At 53.8% G+C, this 19,780-nt stretch overlaps 1 protein-coding gene across 51 annotated transcripts in view; it reads right to left on the minus strand.

The window, feature by feature from the left end:
- The window catches only part of Ncor2 (nuclear receptor co-repressor 2), a 162,086-nt gene that overhangs the window by 99,164 nt on the left and 43,142 nt on the right, over positions 1-19,780 (minus strand). For 44 of the 51 annotated variants that reach the window (XR_003955607.1, XR_003955606.1, XR_003955605.1 and 41 more), the window contains 3 exons: positions 8,454-8,664; positions 3,166-3,293; positions 2,301-2,478 (listed from right to left, as the gene is read on the minus strand). Coding sequence is in view for 42 of the 51 variants with exons in the window: in NM_011424.3 (NP_035554.3) it covers positions 2,301-2,478; positions 3,166-3,293; positions 8,454-8,558 (411 nt within the window). In the remaining 9 variants the exon portion in view is untranslated. Of the gene's footprint in view, positions 1-2,300; positions 2,479-3,165; positions 3,294-8,453; positions 8,665-11,051; positions 11,611-19,780 lie in introns of those variants that run through there. The other 7 variants (NM_001253904.1, XM_030254303.1, XM_030254302.1 and 4 more) reach the window with 3 other exon arrangements.

Below are 19,780 nucleotides of genomic sequence, written 5' to 3' on the forward strand. Positions count from 1 at the left end.
GCACAAATGGATGGACAGACAGATGAGGCCAGATGGATGGATGGGGCAGCTGTTAGGAGGTTTATGGCAACCAAGCAGGGAAGATGGATGGTGACTGGAATGGGCAGCTGGGGGGAAGGGTGGGGACAAAGATAACTGGAGCTAGAAGAAGACAATGCAGAGAGATGGTAGGAGAGGGGAGGAGGGAGAAGGGGCGAGCACAGGGCAAAAGGGATGATGGGGAGAAAGGAGTAACACTTGAGCAAGAAGGTGATGCCAGAGACCAGAAGACAGAGGGAACAGATCACCCAGGAGTGCAGGAGGACAGCCCAGTGGCCACACCTGGGCCAAGTCCAGACCCAGTGTGGTCAGCAGGGTACCCTGCCAAGACTTCACGACATCCCACCAGCCAGCCTTGGGTACCCACTGCCATCAGTCCAGCAAGCGTCTGAGGGAACAGAGGGCAACCAGATGCACACCAGCAGTTTCAGGGCCTAGGGGTGGGGCCAGGCCAGGTTTAAGAGGCCACAAAGATACACAGGGGACTGGTGGTATGGAGAGGTGACTTCAGTGCCCCATCACACCAGACCTGATGGCCAAACACTTGAAAAGGAGCTAGACTTTCATGCCTGAGCAAGGAGGTTTAGGACCGAAGACCCTGCTTGTCTCCACATGACCCAGCGGTGAAGGGAGAGTGGCAGGGAAGATGAGAGGTCACTGCCACAGTCCAGGTGAGTGACGGTGGCCTGGGGCAACTGAGGCCGACCCAGGATAGGCAGTGGCTAGGCCAGTTGTCTACAGGACAGGATATGGGTGCTGGCTCATGGGCTAAGTGGGTAGAAGAGAAAGGGGGAGGGGTCCTGGAGCAACAGAGGAGAGTGAGCTGCCAGACAGAGCTGGGTGACGTGTCAGTCTGGAACTGTCCTATTTCCCAGGGATAGTCTGGGGCAGGGAATGAGGATACCCCAATCAATGTCCAGGAAACAAGGCCGTATTGTCCTGATATCCTGGCGCCAGCCTTAGGTCACCTGTCTGACAGGGGTGAACAGACTGCACTGGGAATGGGCTGGACTCCTATAGCTCTAAGACGCCAAGAACATTCCAGAACTCATGCCAGCATCTTTACTCTCCTATGGAGACCAGAGTCTGGTCTTGTCACCTGGTCCAGCCTGAAGGTGTGTATTCAAGGCTCACAGCCAAACCCTCTTTCCAGATAGCCTGGGTCACTTAAGGTCGGTCTGCTACTGACTAACAAGGAGCAAGCTAGGCTCAGAGAGGCCCGAGCCTGGGACAGCACAGCTGGAACAAAGGGAGAGCTAGAGAACAGACTGAAGGCTTAGAGCAAGCCTGGCTCGGAGTCCTAGCCTGTCATCAGAGCTGTGCAGAACTATATGCAAGGCTTTGATGTCAAGGCCTGCCCAGACTACAGAGTACATTCAAGGCCAGCCTGATCAATTTAGCAAGACCCCATTTAGGGGGAAAAAGTAATATGTGTGTACATACATACATACATATATATATATTAAAAGAGGTCTAAAGATACAGCTTGGTGGCAGAGGACTGTCCTAGGGTAGACAAGGTCCCGAGTTCATTCTCTAGTATACCAGGGTGTGTGAACACATGGGACTAAGCCAAGACAAGGCGAGTGACAGCCTCTGTGGAAACAGGGCTTGGCCTGACACTGCTCTGGGGCTCCTCAGGCAGGCCCACATGGCTACAGACATAGACCCATCCAGCCTACCTGGCACCCAAGGAGCCACTCAGACCTGGGCAGCAGCAGATCTGTCTGTCAATCTTCCTGAGGCCCTCAACTCTAGACCCTGACATGCCAGGCACTGTGCCATCCTTTCTGTCTCATCTGAAGGGACTCTAGGGTCGCCTTCCTGAATACTTGCTCAAACATGGGGCTGCCCTGGCTGTGCAGTCTGCTACATGAAGCCTGAGGAGTTGCAAGCCACTGTTCCACACAAGCTGTCACCTGTACAGCCCAGCCCCACCCCAACTCCAAGGCTTTTGCAGGACCCTCACTCTGCACTTCCCAGTCACACCAGCCAGTGATAACAGCCACACACTGCGTCCCGCCACAGGGTCTGTACACTCCCTGCCACCTAAAGATACCTTCCCACTTCTTTCCATCACCCACACCCTCTCTCCTTACCTGGTGGCAGCTCCAGTGCTCAGTCCCACCCTCATACCCACACCAGAGCTGCCCTCCCTCCTTCCACCCAGCCTTTCCCTGCCTCCGCCCCCAGGCCCTTTCCTGCCCATAGCAGCAGTGACAGCAGCAATAAATAGAGCCCACAGGCCTGGCTGGGGTATACCTTGGTAAGGTCTTCAGACCCACTCGGCTGCCCAGTGGCCAGCAGGGGTGATGGGCGCAGCAGGGTATCGGGTAGTAGCTCCAGGCGGGGGCGCTTGCTCTCGGTGAATTCTATGTCGGGCTTGCCCAGCTCAGGCAGGAACGTGCGGGACTCAGGGCGCAGGTGGAGCTCCTGAGACCTGTGAGAGGCCAGGAATGCACATCACATAGGAGACAGAAGCTTGGGACCAAGACTCCAGGTGTCCACCTAGCCAGGTTCTCATGAGGAGCCTTGTTAGAAGGTTCCTCTGTCTTCCCCCTACAGGAGGGGACATGCTTCTGTCTCGTGAGGCCTTGTTGTGACTACCCAGCCTGAACCACTCATTGCAGCCTGAAGATCCCACAGACCCTCCTGAGCTAACCAGAAATGCAAACCGTAAGACCCATTGCACTGCTACTGACCAAGACTCTACATTTTAACAAACCCCTGGGTGTTTTAAAGCACAGGCTTGAAAAGCACCATGAGGTTTATGCACAAAACAGCATACACAACACTATTCCTTTTCACTCTCCCTGGGCAGACATCACTAGCTGATCACAGCACTCCTGCTGTTAAACCTGATCTAGCCAGCAGGCGGAGAGGTGTGAGCCTTCTGCTCTTAACCATTCTCCTCAACCTTGGGTAGATGGTCATAGCTGCCTCCTCTGCCGACAAGTCCCTGCTCTTGGGAAAGCACGGCCCTGTCATGGCCCTAGGATGCCACCAGAAATAAGTGGCACTAGGAAGGGCTAAAGTCTGGGCCCCTGCAGCTTTACCCACCAAAAAGCCTCGGTATCTACCTCAGAGACACCACAGCCTAGACTAAGACATCACAACTTCTCCTCACCGTTCACTCCCAGGCTGGAACTCTGACAGCAGTGAGGGCCGCCTCCTCTGTGGCTGGATGATGGAACCGGGTGACAGGTGTGAGGTGTAGTCACGGGGGTGGTGTTGGTACTCAAGCAGCCCCACGTCCTGTAGAAGAAAGGGAACAGTGAGCGAGCACAGGAACAACGACAGCTTCCTTGCCACCCTGCACCAAGAGGCTCAGATGGGTTCCCAGTCTATATCCTCAAGCTACAATTGCCACCACCATGGTCCCACCATGCTTAGAGCCCTGTCTAGCTACAAGATCCTGCTGGGGGTGTAGAAGAGTGTAATAAACCACAATACTGGACTCTACACCTCCACTCGGGCTTCTCTGGGACCTGTGGTGTTCCTGTATTGCCTCACTCTCCAGCTGGTGCACCTGAAGGGGCAGTGGGTCTAAGCACAGGTCCCCTAAGGCTACAGGCTAGAGGGTCGGCTTGCCTATCCCACCTTCACCCCTGCCCACACCACCCTGCTGCAGGTTTTGAGAGAAGAACGGATCACCTCTCCCAGGCCCTGCCTACAGACATAGGGCTGGGAGCTGCCCTAGCAGGGCACTGCTGAGCATGGAGCGGCCCATGGAGCAGAAATGTATCTGCCTTCAATAGAGACCCAAGTATCCTTGGACAGGTATCCCGGTGAAGAGTCAGGCTCAGACAGGAAAGGGGGTTGGGGGGTGTGCACTACGTAGCCAGGGCAGATGGAGCTATGTAAACGCAGGTCCCAGCCAAGCTGCTGTTCAGGTGCCCCGCCCACCGTGAGAAAAACAGCTAGCTTCTTTTATGAAGTGTGGGGAGGGGGAGAGGCAGAGGCAAGCTACACCCTCCCCCTTTGAACAACAATGTGATTGCTCATCACACCTGGGTCGTCACGGTGCATAAAGTAGACCTCAACCTTAGCCTACCCTTGCAGCAAGAGTGCCAGGGAGTCAACATAGGTGATAAATTCCCCAACCTTGAAGTCTCATTGCGGTGCCGGGCGCCCTCACTACCCACTACACCCTCAGCCCTAACCTGGATCCCACAAACCCCTGCATAAAGCCTTCTTACATTTTTCACCAGGACTAAGATCACTTTATCGCTGGGGGAAAATGAGGGAAGTGGGAGAGGAGAGTCAGTGTGCACACCATCTCTAATAAGAAAAACAAGACAGGTTTCCGCCTTGTGCCAGACCAATCAATCTGTTCTGTCAGCCTGGATGCTTGCTTACATGCACGGCAATCGATTAGTAATGTCTGACTCGTGTATGGCTGTGGACAGCATGACCTATATAGGTCACTTAGTTTTCCTTTGGCATATTTTCCTCTCCTTTTTAGCCCTTTTTATTTTGTTGTAGATTTCATTTTATCTTTAATTATGTATCTGTGTGTATGTCTTATGTGTGCAGCGCCCACATAAGCCAGAGAGAACATGAGGACACTGGATCCCCTGGAGTCAGAAGCAGCTGTGCATTGCTGGACGAGAGTGCTTGACACCAAGCTCAGATCCTCTGAAAGAGCAGCGCAGGCTCTTAACTGCTGAGCAGAGGCCTCTCTCCAGCCCCGGGCTCTGTGTCTTAAAGCAGTTCTCACTGCAAAGAACCAATGGTAGCAGTCATATGCGCTGGGGGGGAGCAGCCGGATCCTGACCCTAGACGGCAAGCAACTGGAAAACCTCAGAGACCAAACTGCAAGGGAAGGAGCGGGCAATCAAGACTTTGCAAAACACGACCTAGAAGGACAAGGATACCAGGATGGCCCTGCAAGGACGACATCAAGAGAAATGATCCCATTCTTAGGTCGCCGTAACCAAGCCCTCTGCACAAGCTGACTAATGTGACAACCCCTCCCCCCCAAAAAAAGCAGCTCCAGAAGGAGGATATCATGGGCGATCTGAACATCAAGAGAATGATGAGCAAGAACAGCTCTTCCTGGTCACACAGCAAGAATAGTACAGGTGAGGCTCAACTGGCCCCTCCGCTGGGAACGGAGACAGTCACAGGACACAGGCTTCAAGCCTGCCCCGTACTGATTATAACACCTGACTCAGGGGTAGAGGCCCACCCCAGCCCCTGGATATTTCCACTACAAACAGAACAAGAGGGGAGCCCCAAGAAACAAATGCACTGTACCCCAGCACGAGTCTAAGACGTAGAGAGCCACACAAAATCACACGGAGGCGGAGTTCAGCCTACCCCTGTCACCCCTGAACGGAATGTTCATTCCAAAAGAGCCTCAAGTCAGGGTTTTCTGTGACGCTGTGCATCCAGACACCATGCACCCACTGTCTGTCCTCTTGGGTCCCAGCTCCACCATCAATATTTGTCTCTCCACTTAAATATGGCCTCCTCTAGCCCCATCTTTGTTCCACTGTACCCCAAGAGAATGTCGACTTCCCCAGAGAGGGGGCATCTCTGCCTTCACAGCTCGGTCTCCAAGGCATGTGACAAATCTAACCTGTATTTGTCAGGCAAATGGACAAGTGAATCCACTAATGAGTGGATGAATGAGCAAACAGGTCAATGACCGAGCCAGAGAGTTAATGAATGGACGGACAGACAGATGAGGACCCTAAGACAGTATACAGCAGGTGGGCACAGGACCCCACGATGTGCCCACACACCTAGGACATCAGCCCCGGCCAGCATCCAGTGCCATTAGACAGGAGCAGGCTGAGCCCTGGGTGGCAGAGCAGAGTTTGTGACCAACTGAACAACAGCCCACAGGTCCATCCCTCAACCAAGAGTCAGCCAGCTAGGCCCAAGGCCAAGGTTAGGCACAGCCAATTTTGTCAGGCGTCCCTGACACACACCTTGCCAGACACTGACCTGCGGGTACGTGGCTCTTGCACCCCACTGCCAGCAGCATGCAGGCAGGGGAGGGAGACACACCAGAGGGTCTGGGGAGCGAAGACTGGTGCTGATAGGCAGCATGTTACCCCTGGTGAAACGAGGGGATTGACAGCCTGATGCTGTAGGGGGGGGGGGGGTCCTCTATACTTGCCGTCCCTATTGTCACATCACACAGAAACCGGCTCACGTCCCAAGTGATCACGTCATGATGCCACCTCAGCAGAACCCCAGCCATTTTATAAGTGGCTCACTTGACTGAGAGGGCAGAGCTTCCGGGAAGACAGACCTGCTAGAGTATGTAAGTGGCCCAGACCCGAAGAGCTGGTGAGATGGCTCAGCGGGTTAAGACTGCTCTTCTGAAGGTCTGGAGTTCAAATCCCAGCAACCACATGGTCTGACGCCCTCTTCTGGCGAGTCTGAAGACAGCTCATATAATAATAAATACATCTTAAAAAAAAAAAAAAAGTGGCCCATCATGTTCCCCAGGCCCAGGACACCACAGGCTGAGCTGGTCCGCACCAGGGCTAGAACACACACAGTGGCTCTCCCCCTACGGGGTGTCACCTTGCTATGGATCCATGGCTTCTCTTCTCAGGCCTCTCTTTCCTAAGACACAAGTGTTAAGGGGGAAAGCGCGTGGTCTTTTCCAGTCTGTGTTCTACTTATCCTTGGGCCACAGGAAAGAGATGGGGTACAGTGGGGGTGGGGGGACTAGGAAGGGCCTTGGGGAAGTCTGGGGAAATGAGGGTGGGCTGAGAGGGCAGGCTGCAGGAAGGTCGGGGCTATTGGAGGAGCCTGGGTAAGAGGGTGGAGGAGGGGCTGTGGGGCAGGGTTGGGGCGGGGTTATGGGGAAGGCTGAAAAGGACCAAGGGCTCCATATGCCAGGCTTCACCAAGCCAGCATAGAAAAGTAATGAGGCCTCAACAGTCTCCCAGAGAGAAACCCTCCACAGACCCTGGGGATGAACAGAGGCCAAAGAGCAAGCAAGTCCCCACCAGGGGACAGACATGTTCCAAACTGTAAGCTATCCCATCAGGCCACAGGATCAGTAACTACTGGGTCTGGGCCAGCGGCATCCTGCGTCACCAATGGCCCAGCAGGAGAGTGGGCGGTGCCTAGGGTCAGCCAGTGACCCCAAATACTGGGGAGAGGACACAAATGAGGCAAAGAGCAAGAATTCAGGAATGAGGGAAGGACACACAACAGCCAGAGGCTGGGTGGATGAGCAAAATGAATGAAGGGGAAGAAGCCACAGACATCTGCCTGGGGGGACTGGGATGGGGGAGGGGAGGAGGGGAGGGCAAAGAGATGATAGAACCCCAGGCAGGGCCCATCAGGAAATGGCTTTAACAGTCACCAAGTTATGGTGACAGCAGATAGCCACATGGGGACATGCATAGGCCTTCTTGTGGGTGTTGCTGTCATCCCTGCTTTATAGGTGACAGAACTGAGGGCCCCCCCCCCCAAACAGTAAATGGCCCGTCTGGGTCACTCGCCAGCCTGGAGAGTAGATGTCCTTGCCGCTGGCTTGGTTGTCACCCAGTGCATCATGGTTGCTGTGTGGTGGTGTAAAGGCTGGGAGCTAGGGAATGTAGAACCCCAACACTGGCTGCCCCAGGCCAATGGTTAGGGTTTGTCTTCTCCCTCCAGGCCTCAGCTGCTCCACACACCGAGAGTATGAAGCTGGGTACCCTAAGGCCAGGCTCTGGGGCTCATGAGAAAGCATTCTTGACTCACAAGTAGAACCACGTCCCACACAGAAATGGACCATGCCACCCAGGAGGGACAGACACAAGCCTAGACATACATTCTCTCCTGCTCACACACACGCACGCATGCGCACTCCCACCCAGCTGTGGCTGCTCCATCTCACATCACACCCCATTACTCCACAGCCCAGAGAAAGAGTACACAGCAGGCAACAAGAAAAGCCCAGTCTGCTCCCTCTAGCAGTACGAGATGAGCAGGAACAGGACCCTGGCAGAGGTGGACACTGCTCTGGGGCTCAGAGTCTTACAGTTGAAATAGGCACGAAGATCTTGAGGGTTAGGAAGAAGTGCAACCTCAGTCTCCCTCCCCAAAAGCTCCCCAGTCCCAAACATGGTGGAAATGGGTCGGAGGGGAGGGGGGTGACACCGTGGGTGCTCTATTGTACTTGCCAAGTCCACAAGATATAAGCAGCGTATCCACACAGCCTAGCCTCAGCCTCCACCTTCCCATACTAAAATAAGACTTGCTACGTAGCCAGCTAGGCTGGTCTCAAAATTGAAACCCTCCTGCCTTCACCACCTCAATCCTGGGATTACAGGCCTCCATCACCACACCTGACTGCCACCAGTGTCCCCACTGAGACCAAATCAGCACGGGCCGCAGCAGCCTGGCTTCAGAAGATGCACTGCAGTAGTGGAAGTGGTACTGAGCAGACATGCCCCTTACCGTGTGGGACCGGGCTATCTGCACCGGGTAGGAGATGCCATGGGGTGGGTAGCGGGGCTCAGCAGCCCGCCATGTCTGTGCCACAGGCTGTGTGGATCCTGACATGGTGGTAGGGTCCAGGTAGGCTTTGGAGCCCAAGACACTCTTGACCACACCTAGGACTAAGGGCTGGTCTCGGTCATCTGCTGGCAGGTGACCTCGTCACAGGTGCCTGTGGAGAGAAGAGAAAAAAAAACAAATTGAACAGGAGGCAGCTGGTCCACAGCCACTGCGGCCTAGTCCTTCCTCCTGCCTCAGCCTCCGCTCAAGGACAGCCCAATGCCAAAGCACTGTGCCTAGCCTCCACAAGCCATCTCCCTACGCAACAGGCCTCAACCAGCAGGCTTGGGAGCCTCGGCGTGGACACCGTACCCACAGCCATCCGCACGGCTCCCACACCCACCTTGGTCAGCCAGTTCATCCCATAGCTGGGACTTTCCAGATCTCCAGGGCAAAGTTCTTCAAAAGCCCCTAGCAGCTCCAGTTCACAGCTGCTGGGCCTGTCCCTGAGCTGTGTGCTAGCAGAGTGGTACATGGCAGTGACCCACTATGGGTCACAGAGCGACACAGTTGCTAAAGCAAGGCTGCCTGGCTGCTCTTTCGTCCTCAGCTAGAGACTGATTCATGATATGGAAAGGACACAGAGGAGACTGGCCTACTGCCACTGGGAGTCAGGGAACAGGATGCCTAGGGCCACACTAGGGACGGCCTGAACCAGACACAAGCATCCTGGACAACAAATCCATCCTGGGCAACAAACAGGTCCAGGATGATAAAGGCCACCTTCCAGGCAGGAACCTCCATGACTAATATAAGACAAGTTACAACAATAGTCAGTGCTCTCAAGAATGGGAACCAAGAGACTGCAGGAGCCAGGGAAGCCCCAGCGGGAAGTCTGAGACAGCCCTATGGTCCTTCTTCTCTTTCCTGAAAGGCCCTGCCTTTTCACATTACACCCAGAGCTGAGGCTGGAGCTGTATCCTAAGCAATGATACATGAGGATGAGAAGGAGACTGGCCAGACCCCTAGCTCCCTGTAATTTAACCCCAGCCCTTCCTCTTGGGCTAACTGGTAGCAACTGTCCTCCAAGCAAGCCACAGATGGCCTGTGACAGATCTCATGCAGGGAAATGAAGCAGGGAGGGGAGAAGACTGCAGATCCAAACCCTTCCTAAGCTGGAGGTCCTGACATATGCACTCGGTCCCTCCTTAACCTACCAGTGTGCACCTGACATTCCATCCCAGGCCCCAAGAAGAGCCATGTGACCCAGGCACGGCCAGTAAGACGGTCAGGAAGGGGAGGTGGTGACTGGCTGAGGTATGAGCAGGTAAGTCAACCTGAGAATGCAGTGGACAGCCACCCCTGAGCACTCTGCACAGGTGTGGCTTTGCTCTGATGGCCCTGACTGGCTTTTTGTTACTTGTTACCAAGAACTCTGGCTCACACAGAACCTATCATCAAAAGGACATGTCACATGACACTTATGAACACAAGAACACTGGACCAAGAACCATGCCAAGAACCACAGCTTCAGGGAGTACGGTCCCCTTCTCAGAACCTTAGCTCTCTCATTTCCAACATGTAGGTGGCACTGTCCCTACCCCTCAGGGTCAACAAGATGACACCAATGAACTTCCTAAATATTCCCATGTATATGCATGTGCACGCGCGCACACACACACACACACACACACACACACACACACATATTCCTCTCCCAGGTCACACCTTTGAGATGTTTCCTCCCGTGTGGCAGCAACACCAAACTCTGGCACACAGAGATCCGGGGGCACACAAAGCAAAAGGGTCAGAAGGCGACACAGGCAAGCACTGTGCACAGACCTGTTCATCTTCTAAGCAGGCTGAGACAGGAGGATTGCAAATCCAAAGTCAGCAAGAGAAACTAAGTGAGACCCTATCTTGAAAAGTGAAAAGAAGCCAGGCATGGTGGCGCACGCCTTTAACCCCAGCACTAGGGAGGCAGAGGTAAGAGGATCTCTCTGAGTTCGAGGCCTGCCTGGCCTACAAAGTGAGTTGTGAGTTCTAGGACAGCCAGGGCTACCTAGAGAAAGCCTGTCTTGGGAAAAAAGAAAAAGAAACAAAGAGGGAGGGGAGGAGGGGAGGAGGAAGGGAGAAAGGAAATAAGGGAGGGAGAAAGGAGTGAAAAGGGCTGGGGATATAGCTCAGTGGTAGTACTTCTTCCTACAATCCCAGTGGCAGGTCTGGGCAGGGGCATGGCTCAGTAATACAGCATTTGCCTAGCATTTGTGAAGTCCTGGGCTAAATTCCCAGTTTAAAATGTTTAAAAAAAAAAAAAACAAAAAACACTGGGCAGTGGTGTCACGCGCCTTTAATCCCAGCACTTGGGAGGCAGAGGCAGGCAGATTTCCAAGTTCAAAGCCAGGAATACACAGTACAATCCTGTCTCAAAAAATCCAAAAAGACAAAACAAAACAAAAACAAACAAACAAAATAACCAACTACTAATTGTAGACAAGAAGATCTCTGCTACAGGCCTGCTTCCTAAATCCCCACATCCCAGGTAAAGTGTGCACTCACGGGGCCAGAGCACGGTGTGCCCCCAGTTTGTAGTAAGCCCAAGTATTCTCCACACCAGCTGCATGGACACCATCACCAACCACAAGTGAGCCTGGGGCAGAAAGAAAGGGATAAGCAGGTAACTCCGCTGACAAAGCCAGCAGCCAGCCATCCCAGAGGACCCTGGGCAGGCGTGGCTTTGCTCTGGCGGCCTTGGCTGACTTTCTGTTACTTGCTACCAAGAACTCTGGCTCACAAAGACTACCTTGCACCAAAATGAGACATGTCACATGACACTTATGAACACAGAGTGTGTGAAGGCCAGCATGGCAGCTGTCCTGTGCCTGATCAGGACAAGCTGCTGCCTTGGGTGGGGCTGGGGTAAACAGGTCTACACCACACCTCGAGTCCACAGCACCCTCAGTGCAACCCCACCCCAAGGTTGACTGTCCTGGGTCACCTGGTCCAGTGCCATGCAACACCTGCGGATGGCCTCAAAACCACTATTTGATTTTGGGGATACACAGGAAGGCTGGAAGGTGGTAATCATTCACAATGTCTTCCTCTTGGCCAGTGGAAATGTAGGGGAGGCAGAGAGGATGCCTCTGTAGGCCATCTCTGGAGAACCTCGTACCTCAGCCCAGCCCAGCTGGCCCAGGATTCACACAGCATCCCCTAGGAACACAGGAGCTGCATGGTCCAAGGTCACCCTACCAAATCCTTTCCAGCATCCCCATGTGCAGGGTAGCCCTAAAGTCAGAGACTCTATGACCTCACCCCCATGAGTGACCCCACCCTCATGGGTGACCCCTTTCCAATGAGTGACCACACCCCCATGGGAGACCACACACCCCCACAGGTGGCCACTCCCATCCCTATGAGTTTATATCCAACCCACTTTTCACATCTCCTACCCTCAGCCTCATTTGGAGCTAGCTTGGAAAACAAATACAAACTAAGAAAACAAGTTGGCAGGACCTCAACACACAAAATACAGATCTGAAGATCTCCCAGGAGCCCAAAGAACTCAAGAGTCATGCAGACATGCCTGTGTGTTGAGAACGACCCCATTCCCAACGGTCACAAGGTGGAAACACCCAGCAGCCTGCCCTGCCCACTCAATGAGAGTGCTCCATAGCCAAACAGGAAGGGGAAAAAAAAAAAAAAAAAACAGGGGTTACTGACATAGATCACACTAGATGGCTCCAGGGATGTCGCACTGAGTAAAGGGAGCCAAATACTTAAAACAACACAGTGTGTGACCAACTTACACAAATGTCCACATGCGGCACAGCACAGGTCAGAAAGGCAAAGGGTAGGTACAACAGACAGGCTTTATAACTGTTATGGGAACAAGGAAGCAGAGTGTCCCAGGCAGAGAGCATCATCCCGGCAAAAGCCCAGGAGTGAAACTAGTCTATGTCTGAGAACACCACTGAATTAGGCGGAAGGAGGTCACTCAAGGCCCCACAGACCACGGTGAATTCAAAGAGATTCTGTTTCAGGAGCCGTGGGGAGCCCCAGAAGGTGACAGAGAGACAGTATGGTGTCCGTGTTTTGCCACGGGCAGTACAGCTGGCGGGTGAACCACTATAAACGTCCAAGCTAGAGACAGACTGTGGGACGGGGCAACAGCAACTGGGAAGGGAAGAGAGCAGATGGCAGCGCATCGGGTAGGAGCCAGACAGGAGCCTCACACACTTGCAACAGGGAGGGACATCTTCACACACCCCATGGTGGAGTGGCGGCAGCCTGGGGACAGCAGGGTCCTGGCTGCACGGTCTGCCAGGAGGAACCTGTCTAGGCAGCGCCAAAGGAGAAGCCCAGAAGGCAAGAAGCTCTCAGATGGCAATCTTAACAAGACCGCCTCCGTGGAACCATGGAACCGTGAAACCGTGGAACCGTGTCACTCTGCAGGGGCGGGGACTAGCTGAACCCAGGGTGTGCATTGCTACAGTCATGGCCTCTGGCCGGGACATCCTCCAAGGCCATTCCTGTCCATCACACATCTTAGGTGACATGCCTGCCCTTATCCCTTGCCCATTTCCTTTTGCTGGCTAGCACAACAGACTCACAGCAAAGGACCGTGGCCGGCAGAGGAAAGCAGCCCCAGTGATAAGGGCCCACCCGTGTCCCTGCCCCATGGCAGCAACCTCCTTCTGGGACTGCAGGCAGCATGTGGCACTCTGAGACACAGCCAGTGGCCTAGCTTAGACAAGGAAGGTGGAATAAAGAGAAACTGGGGTGACAGCCATTCGACATGCTGTCTGCAGCACTAGCTTACAACATCCTGAAAACATAGCACCCACTGCCATCAAACTGATAGGAGAACGGGAGATGACAGGGGTATCCCAGAATTAGAATGTATGTGGCCGTCAGAAGCAGCCAGAGCTCATATCCACCATGGGGCCCAGGGTCCCTGCTCAGGCTTCAGAACCCAGAATACTAAGTTCCCTGGGCAGAGGATCCCAGGAGGACATTATAGCCCAGTTCCCAGAGACACCTAAAGCCTTGTGGACAGGAACCACACTGGTCACACATTCTGCCAGACAGGTCCACCCTCACCCCACCCCACCCCACCCCCCGGCTCCTGTGTTTCTGTGGGAGCCGGAAGTTGCCAGGAACACCGTATCAACACATGAGTAGTCTGTCCTCTGGCAATGTCTTCTCTACAGTTTCTGAGGCTTCTGAACAAACTTAGACACTGGGGGACAATCTTAAAGGCCTCCGACCCTGTACCCCACATCACCTTTCCACCACACAGGCTCCTCCTCCCCAGCGCCCCCCCCCCCAGGCTGGGATCAAGCACATGGTCAAAGCAATGGAGACTGAAAGTCACAGTTTCTTGGTCACTGAGTAGACATGATGCCATCAAGAGCCACCTAATCCTAGAGAGATCCCCTTTCAACAGAGTCACATAAATTACTGTCCCAAATGGCTGGACAACTCTACCCCTTGCCCTGCTGTGCACCCTTGGGCTGGGTACAGACTTCTCTGTGCTTCAGGCAGGAGGCTTCACGAGGAAGCTGCAGGCCAGTCTTTACCTCTCGAAAGGCACTATCCCAGGGGAAGGGCTCCAAGCCCTCTAGCCTCCATGAGGCCCTCACAGGATCCCCCTTCCTACAGCACAGCAGTTGGGTCTCCATCATGGGCCCTGTTCACGGTGTCTGCTGTGGCTGAAGGCTGTGAGCCTGACACCAAACATACCTAGAACCACTCAACAGATGGGGAAACCACAGCGTGGGAGAGAGGCACTACTCTGCCCAGGATCATACAGCATCCAGACATAGGCCTTGGCCACCTAGGCACTGAAGAACTCTGACTAAGCGTGGGCCACAGGTTCTGGTACTTAGCCACATGGGTGTCCCCTGGGCTGCAGCCAGCCACTAGCTCCTGGCAAATCAGACTCACTTCTTCCCTATGGCTTTCTCTGTGCTTAATTTTTGCTTGTGTGTGTGTATGCGCATTTGCGCATACGTGCAGGCACATGCTGCACACATAGTATTCAGAGATCAAATTTGGGTATTACCCCTCAGGATACAAGCACCCTATATTTTGAGACAGGACCTCTCTCTGGGACCTGGAATTCCCTGAGAAGCTAGGCTGATCAGCCTGTCTCTACCTCCCCGGAGCTGGGATTACAAACACGGGCCATCCTGTCTGGCTTTTCTCCCTGGGCTCTAGGGATGGAATTCAGGGTCTCATGCATGTATAGCGGCAAGCACTTTACTGACTGAAGTGTCTCCCAGCCCACTACTTAACTTTAAACTGGGGAAAGGGGAGGCTGAACCACAGCTGGTGACGCCTGGCCATGCAGTTCTCTGGTCCCCACATCAGGTTCTGCCCACTCCTCCCCAGCTCCTCACCCTCCAGCCTAGCCACCCTGGGCAGCCAGGCTTAGGTCCTTCATCTCCCTCTGCACAAGAGAAACTCAAAAGGAGCCCAGGTGACACACAAGCAGGTGGCCAGAGATAAACAGTGCCGGCTAGAATAGGGAAGAGGGAGTTGGCGGGCATGGGGGAGGGGTCTCAGGGCAGAATTTCACAGGTCAGAAGGCTCCGGAGATCAGCTGCACACTGAGAAAACATCCAACACTTAGACGCCATGCAATTCAAAACACTGAGGTAATTATCACAATGTGGGCAGACACACACACGCAGGCACGAACACTCATGCCTCCTCCAGGAGGCCCCTTGATGGAACTCCCTATGGGCCCCAGAGACTCCATGCCCGGCATAATGAGTGTAAAGCCCCCCCTCAACCCACCTCACCCCACAAAACCCAAGGCTGGGCCTGTCTAGAAATGCCTCATAATCGGCCGGGTTGCAATCCACCAGCTCACCGTGGGCCTAGGCTGGGAAGAGCTTTCCAGAACCTCTAGTTTCATGCAAACCATGAGACCCTGCAAGCCAGACTGGGCCAGAGCCCCACTTGCCCACCTGTCCACGAAACCACACATTCGCCTGCCTAGCCACTGGATGTGTCCCTGTGTAGCCCTCCCTACACACAGTCCTCAGGATGCTCCTGGAGGAATCTAGGAGAGATCACTGATGGCCTGAACGAATAGCAGACCGCCACATGTGGATGTGTCTCTGCAGTCAAAAATTGCAGGTCACTAGCTGTCCAGTCTTGGGACCCTTAGGACCCCTGCAATGCAGGTTCCCTGTCCCAGCCAGCTCGGGGCTAGCTACAGCGCTACCTACCTGATCTTCCCTGATAACCAGCAGAGAAATCTGTGGCCACCAAAGGATCAGCATGGTCAGGGCACATACACAGTCACCAGTGATGGCCCAGCAACTCAGCAATGATCAATAAGAGATCTGACATCAGACAACCATGAAGAATCTGGAGACCCTGTGGCCAGGAGCCAAGGACAGTAAGCACCCAGATACCCTAGGACCCAGAGGCAGTTCCAGAAACTTCGCCCATGCAGGATGGACAGGGCCAGATCACCAAGGATACAGGGAAGAGGGCCTAGACGGGAGACAAAAGAGGAGCCACCAGGCCCCCACAGCATGCAAACCAGGGAAGACTATGAACAGCACAGACCCAGGAGCTGGACTGGATCTCAGCAAAGCAGCTAGGAAGGCAAAGCCAGAAAGCCAGTTCCACTTGGAGACATCTCTCAGTGTGGTCTCTGAAAAAGAGATCACTACCCAGTAACCCAGCCTGCCGCTCAGGGGCCCAAGATAGACCCATGTGTACCTTCCGCCAGCCAGCTTTGCAAGCCTCTGGCAGTACCCCACATGACAGCAATACCTACAACAAGCAAAACACTCATGCTAGGCCCAGTGCCCTGGTGACAAGGTGCACAGCCCAGTGAGCCATCCGTCCATAAACTTCATTTCCTCCAAAGAGACACGCTAACTAGTCAACATCAGGCTGGTTGGGGGTCTACACCGGCTCTTTCTACACCCTGTGGAGTCAGACAGCAGTGGGCCCAGCCTCCTCTGAGCATACTCCAGTCTCCCTGGCTAATACCCACAGCACCCTCCCAGCTCAAGTAGCAGGTCTCAAATTCACTATGTAGCTGAAGGAGACCTTGAACTTCTGATCCTCCTGCCCACAGCTTCCTAAATGCTGGGATCACAGGTAGGTGCCATCTTACTGGGCACCTGCGCTGATTCTGTGGGCATGTCTGGAGCAGCGAGCGAGCTCTCCCGCGCGGGGCGAACTTCCAAAGAGAAAAGACCAAACGCCTGGATCCAACTGGGCCTGAAGCTCTGCTCAGTCACCTGGAACTTCTGTACTAAACGTAAGAAGAACAGAGAGTCCTCCCATTGCCATGGGGAGACCTGAGCGAGTTGTGTCCTGAGACACCTCTAAGGTCTCTTGGCACAGATCTCCAGCCTCCAGGTCCCTCTTCTTCTGTACAAAACAGAGCAAGGAGGTGGTTGTTAAATGAGCACTGTGGCGGGAACCAAAGCAGGCGTGCCAGACTCCTCTCCTCACTGTTGGTGACTCTAACAGGGACATGGGCCTCGAAGACAGTGCCTGCTTCTCACAGATCTTGCAGATCTGGGTCAGTCCTTGGCGGCGGACATACTTGGCAGAAACTGAAGCCTCCACATAGATTCTGCAGGAACACGGTAGCCTCTCTGCAAAGGGATTGCTACTATGGGTGAGGAGCCCAGAGCTGATGAACAGGGCCACACACCTGCCTTCACCATAACCCTCCTCTACCTTGATGGGAGCTCAGTTTTCTAGAATATAGAAAGAAGTAAGCCAGTCATGGTAGCACACACCTTTAATCCCAGCACTAGGGGGCAGAAGCAGGAGGATCTCTGTGCATTCAAGACCAGCAAGGTCTACATGGCAAGTTCCAGGACCACCCAGCCCCTGGTGAAGGTGGGCAAGAAAACATCCTACAGGCCTCTCTGCTTTTATTCTCCATCTGTGTGCCTGCCACAGCTCCATGTGACACGGTGGAGGAAGAGACTCTTTCTACAGGGCAATACCGTTTCCATCTCAGGGCCTAAGTGGTTGCCATGGTGACAGACCAACGTGAACAGCTCCTGCCATCTTGGTAGCCAGCCCTGTGTCTGACTCTCATCAGGCTCTGCTGGCGTCCTACCCAGTCATCTGACAGCCTGGCCTGAGATCCCATCTGAAACACTGTACAGGTGCAGAGAGAGGTGCAGAGAGGCTGAGTAAAGTGTCCAAGGTCACACAGCAGGCAGGTGGAGAGCCCAAGTGAGCCTACCCCAGGTACTGCGTTCCAGGCCAAGTCTTCCCTAAATTGCTATAAAAACCACAAGGTAGGTCCTTCAAAACACAGAAATGGATTCTGCCTCAGCTACGGAGGCCTGGTAGGCTGTTCTCAGGGTTCCAGGGCAGATTGAAAGCCTCTTCCACCCTCAGCAAGTCCAGGGGTCCTTACTATGGCTATGTTGGCCCATTCTGGCCTCCTTCCTGAGACTCTCTCCTGATTATCATGGCACTGTAGAAGGATGGTGACCACCCAGGAAATGCACGGTGATTCTATCTGCAGTCACCCTGCAAGACCTAATTTCTAAATGCTGTCACAGGATCTGGGGTAGCCAGACTTGAGCAGACCCCTGTGTGCTCTAAATTAAACCCGATCTGAGTCTAAGGCTCCCTCAAGCCCACGGCTAGACCCTATGGAGTCTCCATGTAGCCAGAGAGGCCAAGCATGAAGCCACACGCAGGGACACCTAGGGGCATGGTCCTGGCCCAAGAGGCCCCTCTGATTGGCAGGAAGCCAGGGTCTCACGCCCAAGGCTCTTGGGAGAGGCCAGCTCCGTGACTCATCCACTCACAGGCGAAGAAGCTGGAGGTGGCTCGGGAGAGGAGAGAAAAAGGCAAAGCCAAGGACCCAGCTGGGACCTGTGTGTTGCTCTGTAAATGGGATCTCTCTCTCTCTCTCTCTCTCTCTCTCTCACACACACACACACACACACACACACACACACACATACTCACACACTCACTCACACATGAGAGAACATTGACCCTGACCTTGAAGGGTTCAGGGTAGCCCAGTCATAGTAAGGAACAGGTCAGTGGTTCCTAGTCTGCAGGCCTCCACCCCGGCCACCGGCCTGGGACCTGACTGAAAGGGGCATGACATCATAGGCAGAGGCACTCTGCTGGGAGCTGGGAGGAGGCTGGACCAGGGGACAAAGGACGCATTGTCAAAGCAGGACTGGAGGCAGGGGGCGGGTCTTCTGGCTCCAAGTGGCAGGAGAAGCCACCCCCGGTCTTCCAGAACAGGGCGGGCAGCCTGGGAAGTGTCTGCGCCAAGGAGAAAGCTGTGCCTGGGAAGTGGGCCTCCCAGAGCTGCTCAGGGCTACCCTGAGCCAAGGAGAAGAACATGGCCTTCCGGGGAGGAAGCGGGATAATCCCCTAAGCACCAGCACCCTGAAGGCGGAATGACACAAAAACTATCCCCTTCACACTATCTTCTAGGTCTTTCTGTGTCTTTCGGGGAGCTACTTACAGAACAGGATGATTCTAGGGTCAAGTGAGGCCAGTGAATGTTCATAGCCTCTGCCCCAGGCAAAAGTGGCCATTACACCCACACCTAAATAAAGACCCCTCCTTTCCAACCCCATCTCCATGACTTCTCCCAGGAGCTGGGCACCCAGTAAACACAAAGGATGCCCCGGTTTCCCACAGTGAGTGCCACAGGTCATCAGTCTGGCCAGTCTGAGGAAGCAGGGTCCTGCCTCTACATACAAGACATACACACACACACACACACACACACACACACACACACACACCACATACATTCATTCATGCATCACACACACACACACACACCCTACACATAAATACCCAAACTCATACCTCACACACATACATACACACACACACACACTGCACACATATACCACACACAAACACATGTATATACATACACCACATATATACTCTACACATATATCACATACATACACATCTATCCATATACACACACACACTGCACACATATACCACACACAAACACATGTATATACATACACCACATATATACTCTACATATATATCACACACATACACATCTATCCATACACACACACACACACTGCACACATATACCACACACAAACATATGTATATACATACACCACATATATACTCTACACATATATCACACACATACACATCTATCCATACACACACACACACTGCACACATATACCACACACAAACACATGTATATAAATACACCACATATATACTCTACACATATATCACACACATACACATCTATCCATACACAC

Source organism: Mus musculus, chromosome 5 (assembly GCF_000001635.26).
Source record: "Mus musculus strain C57BL/6J chromosome 5, GRCm38.p6 C57BL/6J".
In the NCBI taxonomy this organism is placed as follows: domain Eukaryota; kingdom Metazoa; phylum Chordata; class Mammalia; order Rodentia; family Muridae; genus Mus; species Mus musculus.